The sequence below is a fragment of the Silene latifolia genome, chromosome 1, assembly GCF_048544455.1.
Source record: "Silene latifolia isolate original U9 population chromosome 1, ASM4854445v1, whole genome shotgun sequence".
Classification (NCBI taxonomy): Eukaryota; Viridiplantae; Streptophyta; class Magnoliopsida; order Caryophyllales; family Caryophyllaceae; genus Silene; species Silene latifolia.
Genome location: NC_133526.1, coordinates 96,459,049 through 96,473,189, shown reverse-complemented (window position 1 = coordinate 96,473,189; position 14,141 = coordinate 96,459,049). Strand labels below are relative to the sequence as shown.

Here is a 14,141-nt window from a genome sequence, read left to right as displayed (position 1 = left end):
ACTAACATGAGGAATGATTAAAAGATTCAAAATTTTCTAAGAGACAATAACATAAATAAGTAATAGGCAAGAATTCAATATAGAGAAAGACTTGATGTAACTTGGTGCAACAACTACTTGCTAAGCATAAAGATCCCCTCTTTTCTTTCCTCAACAATTACCCAACAACTTTCATAAGATGGTGATTACTTGCTCCTAAGTTAGAGTAGTTAATCCTACCTATATGGTCACCCAATTGAAAATCCACAAGAGGGTTTACACACAAGAGTATTAAGTTCAATTCCAAAAGTCAAGATTAATCCTTTAGAATGTCTTAATCCAACCAACCAAGAACTAACTTGCAAATTCCACTCACAAAGAAATAAACTTTAAACAAAATTCATAAAGATGCAAGCTTGCTTCAAGGATTCCTAGGCATGTGAAGAACAAGACTAGAAATTGCAATAGTAGGGTGAATAACATGCAAGGTTGATCACTCCTAACACATTAACATCCAACAAAAACTTGAAATTCAAGGAATATGCAATAATTATTGAAGAAAGATTAAAAAGTTCTTACAAAGCTTAAGGAAAGTAGTGTCTACCAAATTACACCAAGAGAAAAGACTCAGCCTTCCATAATCTTAGAAGAATCTAAGAATTGTGGAAAGATTAGTATAAATCCCAAATAAAGCTTACAACTTTGTCTTCCTAATACCAAATTTTTACTCAACATATAAGTTTGATTATTGAATGATAGATGATGATTTTGGTGGTAAGGAGGTTGTCTCTAAGATCTCATAATGTGGGTATTTATACCCTTGGCTCTTGGCTTTAGGTTAAGGTAAATTTGGGTCTTTAAAATGGAGATCGAGTAACGAAACAAAAGTCAATAGAAAGCGCAAGCTGCGGTTTGGGGCGCAGCCTGCGATTTTCAGCTTTGCAGCGATACAAGCTCTAGAACTCAAGATATACTCGTTTGAATTTGACCCTTATGAAACTGAGTTTTCAATTCTTCATTTTGGCTCTTGTATGTGTATGCCAAGGCTTTAAATCTTTCATTAGCTTACTTTTCTTGACTTTTCACTTGTTCCCTTGGTTGACTAAGGTTTGGGGATTGACCCTTGACTTCTGTTGACTTCGACTGTTTGATTATTGACCTTGTCTTCGACTTTTATTAAACAAGCACATGGCTTATTCTCTTCAAATCCTAATTAATCCTAATTAACATGACTCTTTATTGTGCTATCAGCGCTCTTGATAAGTTCTCGTTATTTAATCCGTACCTGGGATCCGTTAGTAAAGAGGTTTCTAGTAAACGGCTATCACCTCCGCAAGGATGGACTATACTTAATACTGATGACGCATCTATTACCCCGACCGTCAGGCGGAGAAGATTTTTTTTTTTTTTTTTTTTTGTGTTTTAGTTAATTTCATCTCTGCTTACTACTTTTTTTTTTGCGGTATTTGCATGTCAATGCGGGTTGAGTTATTAGCCTTGGTCGCTGATTAGAAAGAGCTCGAATACTCCATGCTACCAAGCTCTTAATTCAGATGGATAATGCGACTTGTGCGAAGTTGGTTTTGGAAGACCAATTGGTCAGCAACAGTCTCTGATCGGTGATTGTGAGATGCAATCGCCTTATAAATGCAGAGGGTTGGACCGCCAAGCTAGAGCATGCTTATTGGGAAGCTAATCAAGGGGCTATGATTCAACAATTCTCGTTAATCTTCACGCTCCTCTGTTTGGGCTAAAAATAGCACAATAAAGAAGGCCCACTTAATAAAGTAAAGGCTATGAAAGAAGTGATGAGGAGGAAGGAAGCCCGCGGTTGGAGAAAGGGGAAACGGTCTCAAGGAAGATTAGGAGCCCATCATAGGAGGCGTCCGCATTAAGGAAAGAAGTGTCAGGGAGAAGTTAGGGAGATCAGGGAGAATTGGCAAGGGAGTCCGGGTTTGGAAAGAGTCCTTATGGAAATTATATTCCCTTTCCATATTTGAGGTAGGACATAACTAGGGTTCTTACCCTATAAATAGCCAAAGGAGCATGTCAAGAAGAATATAATTCAACACACCCGCATTCATACGTCCACATTCAAGACCACATCAAGACATATAATATACGTTCGATCAAGATCTTGCAGGCCTGACATCTGGGGCCAGCAGGATTAGCTTCGTGCCATAATTGTAATCATCCTCCTATTCATATAGTGCAATACTTGGCAGGGTACCGTCCCTCCCGCGGTTGTTCCCACATTGGGTTTTCCGCGTCACCAAATCTTACGTGTTGATTTACATTACGCACTTTATTTTTCTATTTACTTATTGGCATACGAACAAACAAACACTCAACCAACGAATAAAGACTACATTGACCCTAATTAATCGACTTGGGTAAAAATACCTAAACATCCACCATCTGAGCTTCGGTCCATCATTCGTGAGGATACTCTAGGGATAGCCATTCCCAGTCTTATAGCTATTTAGTTTCGTTGCTGGGCTTGCCTCAAAAAAAAAAAAAAGGCAAAGCCGGGAAATAGAAAATAGATGAAAACAATGAATCTTGCCATGGCTTAGCTTGGTTGTTCTATTATTATTTCCTAAAAATAATATGCGTTCGACCTCTGTCGTTATCTGAACTACTTAACTCGATCTAATGGTATTGAGGAAGTAATGACGAATATGTTTAAGAAAGATCGACATTATTAAGTTTGAATTTTGTTAGGTTAACATCAATATTTGACTCTAATCGAGTTGTATCAACATTGAGTGAATTGTTACATCCAAGTTGGGCTTGTTGATTTAGCTCGCATGAATTTTGTACACACGCTAATCACTTCAACAATAATCACAACTCGGCAGGTAAAATATAAGTATAAAACCTTCGTTTCATAAAGAAAAATAAAATGGAACGAGTCTTTATAAATAATATGTACTGTGGTGCGTCCCATATTATAAATAAATAAATCATCATCATACTGTAATTCCCTTAACCAACAAACCCCACAAAAAAATATTAAAAAAAAATAGAAAAAAAAATTCCCCTGTGTATATATGAATCAATAAATCCCTCATATTCACCCCAAATAATCCTATAATATCAATTCTCTTAATCACATATTATCACGTTGACTTTGACCAATAAAACCCCGTTTCCTTCCACGGCCTCTCTTCCTCCTTGGACGCTTAGGAATGCTTCCAAATTTAAGCCTTCCGGTCTCCTTAAACCTCTCCTGCTCCGACGCCACGACGACACATTCTGGTGGTGGGACTGGGTATCGAACCGTATCATAGCAGTAAGAGTAATACATAAACCTCTCCCTGAACCATTTCATGGACTTACGCCCCTCAGGTGTGATTTCTGAATAATCTTTGTTTTCGAGTTCAGCCTGCTCGTAGGAGCAGTCAACAGCTGCTGTGGATCCCGCGACTTGCTCAATGGGATCCACGGGACAGCCATCAAGGACTAAGTCAGTAAATTCGGACACGAATGGCTCGAACTCATACTTGACGCTGTATTTTCCTCCTGATGTGGCCCAGCTTGACGCGTCCCATATTGTTGCGTACAAAGACATGGGCTTTAATGGGTAGTCCGCACCCATTTTGGAGTTTCGGATTACTTCTCTTATGGGTACATCGTCAACGTAGAATCTGCTTTGCATGGAAATCATGTACACGTCAAATTTTTGATTTTTTCTTTTAAATTATTGATGCAAACAATAAAAACTAAAATTAGATTATTATGAAATGAACGGAAAAATGGATGGTTTCAAAGTTACTAAATTGTCTATATACGGAGTACTATTTGATGAATATATGATAACTTGTTTGGTGAATTTAGTTTATAAAGTTAGTGCCTGTATCCATTACCGGATTAAAATTTGTCATAGTGATGTTATGGCTACACACACAAAATTAAAAAAGAAAATAATTATGTTTCTTGAATATTTATTTCGTTTAAAGATAAGCGGAGTTCATTTAATTTAATTTATTTGTTTATAGCGTCACATTTGGAGTTACAAATAGTTCTAGAGATCATCTTTATAATGAATCAATATTAATTATAATATTGGGTAAAACTCATCTAGTATACTAATGAATTCCAACTCATTTAGTATTAAGACTACGAACAGCTCTAGCAGAACATTGTACAATAGTTAGAAACGAAAAATAGCTATCAATGAATACGATGGAATATAATATGGTTTTACGTGTTAAAATTGTTCTCTTTATTTCAATAAATATCTAGAAAAATATGACTAAAATTAAAGAGATAGAGGCGTGCTCAAACTAAAAAGTAAACACAATAATGCTACTACATTATTATTACTTGAAAATTAAGTCAATTCAATATTCAAGAATGATTTGATAAAGGAATTGACCAATTCAAACTAACACAAAAGTTGATAGAATTTTCTACCCGATTTAGATAGTGTGATGAGTCCAACTTGGGTTAGCTCAACCTCATATATTGGTCACCTAATGTGAGCTATAATAAGTTGGACAATATTTGCTTCAAAATGACTAATTATTGCAATACTTAATTACAATTGCACCAGCTGTATTATGCTATGTGTCTTACTACTTATTGTTAGTTTTGTCATGATCGATTTTCGCGGGTGGAATTATGGGTGATACATAGGCTAAGGTTTATATTTGACTAAAATTTTAATTATCTTTTATTCTTTTTTTACAAGTGTTTGGTAATTGAGAAATAAACAACAATGAGAAATAAACAACAATGACACGTCATCAGGTGATATTTAGGTTCGTTAATGTCCTCTCTGTAAGATTGTGTAAATAGCCTGCTTTTATTAATGATATATATACTCCGTATATATATATATATATATATATATATATATATATATATATATATAGCTTGTAACAGAATACTTTGAGAATATTACCTTTACCTGATAAGATAGATATCGTCTAACTAATATATTATACAGTGATAATATATTCTCTAGAATATTCTCTTAGTGTTCTCTAATGCTCTCATATTATAAATGATCTTATGTACTTATAAGATTAGCTAATTTCGTTTTCCAAAAAAAAAATATAGAGAGAGATTTGGTATTTCAGTTTCGATAATTTGGTACGCATATATTTTTTTTTTTGTGTGTGTAATTGTGTGAGACACAAGGCCAATACAATATAAGAGGGAGGGAAATTCGAATCTATTACCTAATGTCACGATAATCAGTCATAACCGCTAGACGAAGACCTTTTCATGGTAACCATCCACTTCAATAAATCCCTATCCAACAAGCATAACCCGACTTTGTTTTATCTTAAGAGTTACTCCATGAATGTATTAAATTAGTTGAGCACTCATTAAGAACATTATGAACTTCCCAACAATCAATAACTCATGATGTTATGGAGACGTTGAGCACTCACTCAATTATGAACATGTATGAACTAATCACAACGTAACACGTCTACTCCCAAACAGCTTCAGTATACGGTATACCAAATCATTTCTTACATACACAAAAAACTTTTCAAACCAATATTATGTATGAAAAATCTATTTACAGAAAACAATGAATGAATGAATATGAATATAAGATTAATTCGTATAAGAACCAGACATAGGTTTTTATGTCGCGAAAGTAGTAAACTAATAATTGAACCCCATAACTTTGTTTAATCGTGAGATTAAGCCCCTTATGTTTCAATTGGAATAATTAAGCCCCACTAGTTTGACAAAAAGTGTAATTAAGCTCCATTAATTTGACAAAAGGTGTAATCCAACCCCTTATCTAAAATATCATGAGAAATTGAATATGTCATACTACAAAACAAATATTTAATCTTAAATATAATTAGATTTTGGGAAATATATATTTTTTTTTAATTTCAAAATTGATAATTTAGAAAAAAAAAATTAATAAATAATTCAAAATATATATTTGAAATAATTCAAAATATGGCTTTTTTTATAAAAAAATTAAAAAAATTAATTCTAAAAAAATGTTTTTCTTTTGTAAATAATGAGTATTCTTCTAAATTTTTTAGCAATTCTCAAAATTGTAAAAAAGGGAAAAAATTACATTTGCCAACAACTTGAGAACCCCTTATAATAGACTTTATTGGGACTACAAAAGAGTTTATTTTTGGTTGAATTATTTTGGCAAAAAATAACCATCTTTCTACAAAAATATATTAAAAGAAAAAAATTTGACAGTATGAAACATATAAATAACATGCAAAAAATATAGAATTTTTTGTGAGGTCTTAGAATTTTCATTTTATTTTCTAAATTTTTAGCATTTTCTTCCAAATATGATTTTTTTTCCTAAAAGAAAATATAATAATTCTGTTATTTGTATTATTTTCTGTAATTTGATTATGTAGTAGGTTAAATATTTATATTTGTGGTGGGTAAGAGGTTGATTTTCACTTTGTATCGAAGTTAAGGTGTTTATTCACTCCTATTCAAACTTAAGGGGCTTAATCTCACAATTAGACAAAGTTATGGGAGTCAATTACTACTTTTGCCGTTTTGATGTAGAATGTGTTTACAGTATCAAGAGATTGATGACTACTTATTAGAGTATACGGCGTATATTATTAAGAGATACAAAAATTCTACCGTCCTCCGGGAGGACGGTACTCCTCACACACAAACACAATCCACCCAAATGGAATATTAGAGATAAATTAAGAAAATATAGTTAAGAGAATATTAAGAGTATCATCATAATATATGTAATACTACTAATTTTCACAATAATGTTATTGTATTCATGGGTACTTAAATCAATTGGCAAGTGGTTGTTCTAACTTAATTGGAGGTCTCATGTTCGAGCTTTGGGAATGTAGCAGTATCACCCTAGCGCAGTATAAAAGTATTTTTATATACTCCGTATAAAATAATTTTCTAACTATAACCGCCATTTAAAGAATAGTATATTCTTGAAGATTTTGTTTGAGAAAATACTGAGTACACACCACTTAAAAAAAAAGGTCAAAATCGAAGAACAAGAAATTCTAGCCGTTTGAAGGATCATCTCCATAAACAATATAGCCGTCACCAACCACAAATTTCCCTTGTTTCTTTCCAAATTCACAACTCACGCGTCAAAAAAAGTTAGCAAAGTTTACATCCAAGCCAGCCATGCGCCACCCAAACAAAAAGTTCCACATAACCAACCAAATTTATTCAATATACTTTCCTTGCTCAAAAAATATACTTTCCAACATTCAAAATATGACGTTTTCCTTAATGTGTGTTTTAAGAGCACACGTTAATAAGTTATATAACCTTTTTACACTTGCGTTTTAGAATCTGTTTACTATTTATAGGTTTTAGAAATAATTCCTATGTGCTATTTATAGGTTTTACAATAGTAGTTTACGCGAGAGGGAAACAATAACGTTTTTCACTCACCAAGGTAAAATTATACACGGAATATTATTAAAAGAAATTATATATTTATAAATTTTGAAACTAAAAAGGAGAGAAATTGACGTACATGATATGGTTAGGGGTCCAAAGAATGCTATATTGATGAAAATCCTTGGTAGGATCGAACCAAAGTCGGTATCTCTCTTCCCTTCCTCGATTGGTGCTTCCGTTGCCATACATGTTGGTTTGGAACCTCCATGGTTTTCCATTAAGGTTTCCTAAGAATTCTATGTCTAATTCGTCATGGTTTTTCTCCCACACGTCTGCGTTCGACGTCTGCAACAATAACAATAACAACAAAATCTTAATCGCAAAATAAGATTATTTGCCGGCTATGATATCAATCTTATACATTATTATTATACGATTGATTACCAAATATACTTATTTGCACGTTAAAAGAGTTGTGTATATACGAGTACTTACATAAAATGCCACGACTACGCCGGCCGTGTATTCGCCCGGCAACTTGATCTTAGCACTGAAGAATCCATAATCGTAGTATTTTGATGAAATAAATCCCGACCCTATGAGCCATAATCATAAATTAATTAATAAACAAATGTCAAATCAGGAACGAAATTCATAGATTACATTGAGATGAAGGTTGAAATGGAATTTACGTTTTAATTAGTTCCATAAACTTGAATTAAATCTTACTATATTGTTTCAAAATTTCATAAATTATACAGAGGCGGTACATACCAGCATAGCGGTTAAGATGAAGGTTGGCAGAGCGACCATCTTCAGATTTCTTAATGTTAAAATCTGCAAAGAGGGGAGAATACCCTTCGTCGAAGGCAAGAGTAGGGACGTTAAACGCCGCGTTTACAAGAGTCGAACCCAAAGAAAGGAGAGAAACAAATAGTAGGAGAATTGTTTTTCCTCCAAACATATTTTTTCTTATATAAAAAATATGTATTTTCTATGGTGAAAATTATCACAAAAATTCCTCTTTCCTCCTTGAATTACGTGCTTAGTAAGGTTCTACGATAATTGTGGGAAAATGAAGAGAGAGAATGAAAACAAGTAAGAGAGAGAAAGTGAAGTTTGAGATGGAATACGTTTGTTTTGAGTTTAGAAGGATTTTTTATACGTTGAATTTGGAAAGTTTTTGAGTTATATATTTACGCGTTATTGCCACTACAATTATTTCTGTAACATTCTTTTTATGTTGTAATTATGGATTGAGTTTACAGTGCATCTTATGATTGATTAAGTTATATTTGGAAAAACATATAGTTGAAGATAGTCTGTATATTTCTATACTAGGATTGGATTATTCCATCTTGCCTATATCCATTATTTGCATGTGAGATGTTACTCGTTGTTATGAAACCAAGGCGAATTAGGTGATAATTCGGGTATTAACGCTGACGTGGATTCATTAAGCGTATTTAATTTAAAATATAGTTGTTTTTTCATGAACAAATTTTACTCTTTTATAGACATTTTGTCATAAATTTTCCTTACTCTACCGTTATGCTAAAAAACAAGAAACATCAAATCCTCTTTTATCTTCGTTCTATCAAAGTTAGTTTAAACTTCATCAAATTACTCTATTATAAATCTAATTTAATTTGTCATATTGATCAATTGATTGTTCTAACTTCATTAATTATGCATTAATTTTGTTTATTCCAAGTTAAATGGAGTAGATGTTAAATTTAATTAGAAATTGAAGAGGTTGGCGGTTTAATAAAATTAGGGTTATGGGGGTGGCAGGGGTAGGGATGGAGGGAGGTGGCGGTACTCTGGGTTGATAAGACAGGGTAGGGAGGCGAGGGAGGTTACCAGAGACGGATCTAGGTTGGCGACTTTGGGAAAGTGAGGCCAGAGGTCGGTGGGGGATGTGTGCAGGGTTGAAAAAGGGGACAGGGACAGGGACAGGGACAGGGGCCATGAGAGAGGTGGTCGGTTGGGTCTAGTCGAGTGATTCTAAGGGTTTGGCCGGCGAGTATGGCCGGCGGTGCGCGGGAGAGGAGGTGGTAGGGCAGGAGAGGAGGCGGTGGTGGCTGGGTGGTGGTTGAAAGTAAAGGGTTAATTAAATGGAAAATAAGGGTGTAAAAATGACAAAGGTAATGATTATTCATGTTCATGAATCCATAATTGAGTAAATCATGTCCATGAATGAGCATAACCCATTTAAAACCAACATCATTTCGTTAAATAGTTTCGCAAATAATACCAAAATGAAAAAAAAAAAAAAATCCATCATTTTAAACATAAAAGCATAACTAAAGATATTTATTTACATATTAGATTATTTTTTTTATTATGTTCGTTATTAAATTAGTTTTTATGTTAGTATATGTGTAAGTTAAAATGCTATTTACACCTATTATTTGTATAAATCGTCTGAGTAATTGTGTGACTGTTAAAAGAGATGACGACTTTGTTGTAACGGAGGCGTCCCGTTACCCAATAGTTAGTTGATTAGGGTGATAAGAACAAAATATAGCGAATAACAAATAAAGTGATACACAGATATACGTCGTTCACCAGTAAAATAACTGGCTACGTCCACCCTGAAGGAGAGCAAAATTCACTATTGTGGAGATAATAGTACAATAGCAGACCGGTATACACGCGCTCAATATGAGCCACAAGTATACCCTATTCTACCAACAAAATAGTAATCTCAAAAGGACAAAAGAGACTACCCAAACGAGATGAAGGACAAACGATCTTGAGGCCAGCAAGATCCGAACAGACTCCTTCGATCTCCAAAGACAGAAGAACGCCAATGTACTTGAGCCCGGAACAAACTGAAGCTTCCTCCCCGGAGGGAACCTCACAAATCGACTCTCATAAGATTGTGCTCACAAATACTATCTCCACCTCCTTTTAATTATTCTAAACTGTTAGGGTGCAAACCCTTGTCCCACATCGGTAGAATAAAGATGGAAGATCATCTTTATAAGTGTCCAGAAAATATAATAGTATGAGGCCTTTTGGGAAGGAGCCCAAGAGTAAATCCGTGAGGGCTTGGCCCAAAGCGGACAATATCGTACTATTATGGACAGTATACAGCAGTACAGCAGAAGCCCAACACGAGATATTCACGCTTCCGCACAACAAGTGGTATCAGAGCCCAAGGTTCGACTTGGGCTAGACACGAGGATGCATCAGCAGGCCCAAGACTTGAAGTTGTACACTGTAAGGCATGGAACTCCTAGCTCGGGTGAGTCCTTGAGCAGATCCGGTCCAGGGTTAAATGGATGAAAGGCGTCATAGGTCTTGTGGGACAAAAGACCATTTGTGTACTAGAACTGTTGATCAGGTGGACCCTTATCAGATTGGGTGCCACAGGTCTGGTGGGTCCTTTCCGGGTTGGATGCCGAGAGACCGTTTGTGTTCTAGGACTTCTGAAGTGACGGACCCGGTCCATGGTATATTGGATGCAGAGGATGTTCGATATGCATGTGTAGCAAATCCCCAAGAAGGGAAAGACATGGCTCGTGGTAGCATGGTGTGTCGGCTAGGGGGAGGTTATCAAGACTTGTGATGTTTCAACTGTCTAGAAGTTGGGGCTGTAGAGTCGGAGAGTCCTTCACGGAGGTCAAGGTCCGAGTCAAGATGATGGTCCTTGGTTTGAGGGGAGGATTGTTAGGGTGCAAACCCTTGTCCCACATCGGTAGAATAAAGATGGAAGATCATCTTTATAAGTGTCCAGAAAATATAATAGTACGAGGCCTTTTGGGAAGGAGCAGAAGAGTAAATCCGTGAGGGCTTGGCCCAAAGCGGACAATATCGTACTATTATGGACAGTGGACAGCAGTACAGCAGAGGCCCAACACGGGATATTCACGCTTCCGCACAACATAAACTAATATTAGGGCTTTTATATAGATTTATTCCACCCTAAATAAGAGATCTAGACTAATTAGGAAATAAAGACAATTAGGAAATTAAATAATAAATTTCCTAAACAAACCACGAAACCTACGTAGCATCAAGAAACCTAAACGAAGTCAAACACCAAAACATAAAGTCAAAGGCATCAATGGACTCCACTAATTCCATAATGTCAAGTACACGTGAACTTAACAACGAAACTAGCTCCTTATTCCAGTACTTCATGTGACCCGTGTAAGATAGTGCGCGACTCGCGCGTTCCACGGACCATGCTTCTTCATCTTACTTTAGCTTAGTCCGTCTTCGACACAAATTCAAGGCACAAATTCCTAACAATCTCCACCTTGACTTGAATTATCCAAACACGAACCTAACCAAGAAGAACAAACAAAAACATAATTCAGCTTCAACAGGATCGATTCTCAAGTCACTACCTGTCCCGATAGTCTCCACTCTGACTTGAACACAACCTCCAAAACGGACAAACGAACCAAGTGTGCAACAAACGTGACCAAATATACGAAGTACCAAATGTAGCAAGCTGCAACTACCAAACATACCAAGTACCATATATCTTCATACCAATAGGAAGGCCAAACGTAGCAAACTCCGAAAAGCACAAAAGCTACTAAACGCCAATACAAATATATGAGATACCAAACGTCACTAATGATGGAACAGTGTACCAAAAAACCACACACACTAGATTCCAGAACAAAATCTCCTCCAAACTTCATGGCCAAATGTACCGTCGTACCAAATTGCCCCATATAAGGACACAAACGCCATGATCAAAACAGATATTTCACCTGATACAAAAGAGTGTCGCGAACACCACAAACATGCCTACACCAAGGCAACAAATACCCAAGTCGAAACCAAAGACAACATTCTATGCGAGCACAAATCACCTCCATCAAAGATGCAAATTGTTAGACTCCCAAGTCCAACCCAAAAGCTCCACAGAACAAACTCCCGTCGAAGTTTCAAATGACCCCTTATGAGATCCCAACAGCTCTTTTTCAAGAACCCAAATAGCTCCACCTGGAACTCAAATTGCCTCACTGAGACGCAAAAACAGATGTAAGTTTGTCTTAAAGGATCCATTAGCTTAACCTGTAAAGTAGCACACTCCACCGTACCGCCAACACTACTATCCTTCCACAAACTTACCAAACCCAAAAGTATGTCTACTTTCAAAATATTCGCTCCCAAAATCTTTTTACCCATATGTCAACAAACCTAAATTAACGCCTAAAAGACAATTACAACGGAAGCAGATCCCAAATCAGAACTCTAGCTCTGATACCAATTGTTGTAACGGAGGCGTCTCGTTATCCAATAGTTAGTTGATTAGGGTGATAAGAACAAAATATAGCGAATAACAAATAAAGTGACACACAGATATACGTGGTTCACCAGTAAAATAACTGGCTACGTCCACCCTGAAGGAGAGCAAAATTCACTATTGTGGAGATAATAGTACAATAGCAGACCGGTATACACGCGCTCAATATGAGCCAAAAGTATACCCTATTCTACCAACAAGATAGTAATCTCAAAAGGACAAAAAAGACTACCCAAACGAGATGAAGGACAAACGATCTTGAGGCCAGCAAGATCCGAACAGACTCCTTCGATCTCCAAAGACAGTAGAACGCCAATGTACTTGAGCCCGGAACAAACTGAAGCTTCCTCCCCGGAGGGAACCTCACAAATCGACTCTCATAAGATTGTGCTCACAAATACTATCTCCACCTCCTTTTAATTATTCTAAACTAATATTAGGGCTTTTATATAGATTTATTCCACCCTAAATAAGAGATCTAGACTAATTAGGAAATAAAGACAATTAGGAAATTAAATAATAAATTTCCTAAACAAACCACGAAACCTACGTAGCATCAAGAAGCCTAAACGAAGTCAAACACCAAAACATAAAGTCAAAGGCATCAATGGACTCCACTAATTCCATAATGTTAAGTACACGTGAACTTAACAACGAAACTAGCTCCTTATTCCAGTACTTCGTGTGACCCGTGTAAGATAGTGCGCGACTCGCGCGTTCCACTTGTTGCGGAAGCGTGAATATCCCGTGTTGGGCATCTGTTGTACTGCTGTCGACTGTCCATAATAGTACGATATTGTCCGCTTTGGGTCAAGCCCTCACGGATTTACTCTTCGGCTCCTTCCCAAAAGGCCTCGTACTTTTATATTTTCTGGACACTTATAAAGATGATCTTCCATCTTTATTCTACCGATGTGGGACAAGGGTTTGCACCCTAAGAGACTTAATGAAAGATATATAGATATCAACTTGATTAGTTAATAAATTTAAAAAAAAATAATTGATGATACTTACATACTTTAATTTCAAACTAGTTATGATTACAATTACATATAACCTACTTAAAATTATATCCAAAATATACTTGAGTACTTATTTGATAGTGATGTTATAACTAATAATCTCTAGAAATTGATCATCTTCAAGAACATGACACAAACTCGACACAAATTTGTCCATTAGGTATAAGATGTTATTGTAGCTAAGTTAAGCTAATTTAAGTAACTGAGGTTGATACAGACCTCCACAACTTATTTTTAAATCCTAATTACTCCCTCCGCATATAAGTGTTTGCCCCATTTCACCAATATATGTGAGAAATATTTTATTGAAATGGGGCAAATATAGGTGTTGGGAGGGAGTAAATATTTTTTCCGCACAAACCAAGTAAATTTAAGATACTACAGAAATACTTATCAAGTAATTGTACATGGATAGACCTAGCCATCGATGGAGCCTAAAAACTTAGGCCCTCAACCGACCCGTTTCATGGGTAGGGTCAATAAGGTGGGCTGACTCATGCATGTTTGATCCTAAC

General features: G+C 35.8%; 1 protein-coding gene across 1 annotated transcript; it reads right to left on the bottom strand.

The window, feature by feature from the left end:
* Window positions 1-2,880: 2,880 nt before the first annotated feature.
* On the bottom strand, window positions 2,881-8,578 carry LOC141608014 (putative xyloglucan endotransglucosylase/hydrolase protein 30). The gene is made up of 4 exons (XM_074427365.1): window positions 8,104-8,578; window positions 7,825-7,925; window positions 7,466-7,674; window positions 2,881-3,629 (listed from the first exon to the last, which is right to left on the bottom strand). Exons 1-4 carry the CDS (start codon window positions 8,291-8,293, stop codon window positions 3,092-3,094), a joined length of 1,038 nt encoding a protein of 345 aa, XP_074283466.1. The 5' UTR covers window positions 8,294-8,578; the 3' UTR covers window positions 2,881-3,091.
* Window positions 8,579-14,141: the final 5,563 nt, after the last annotated feature.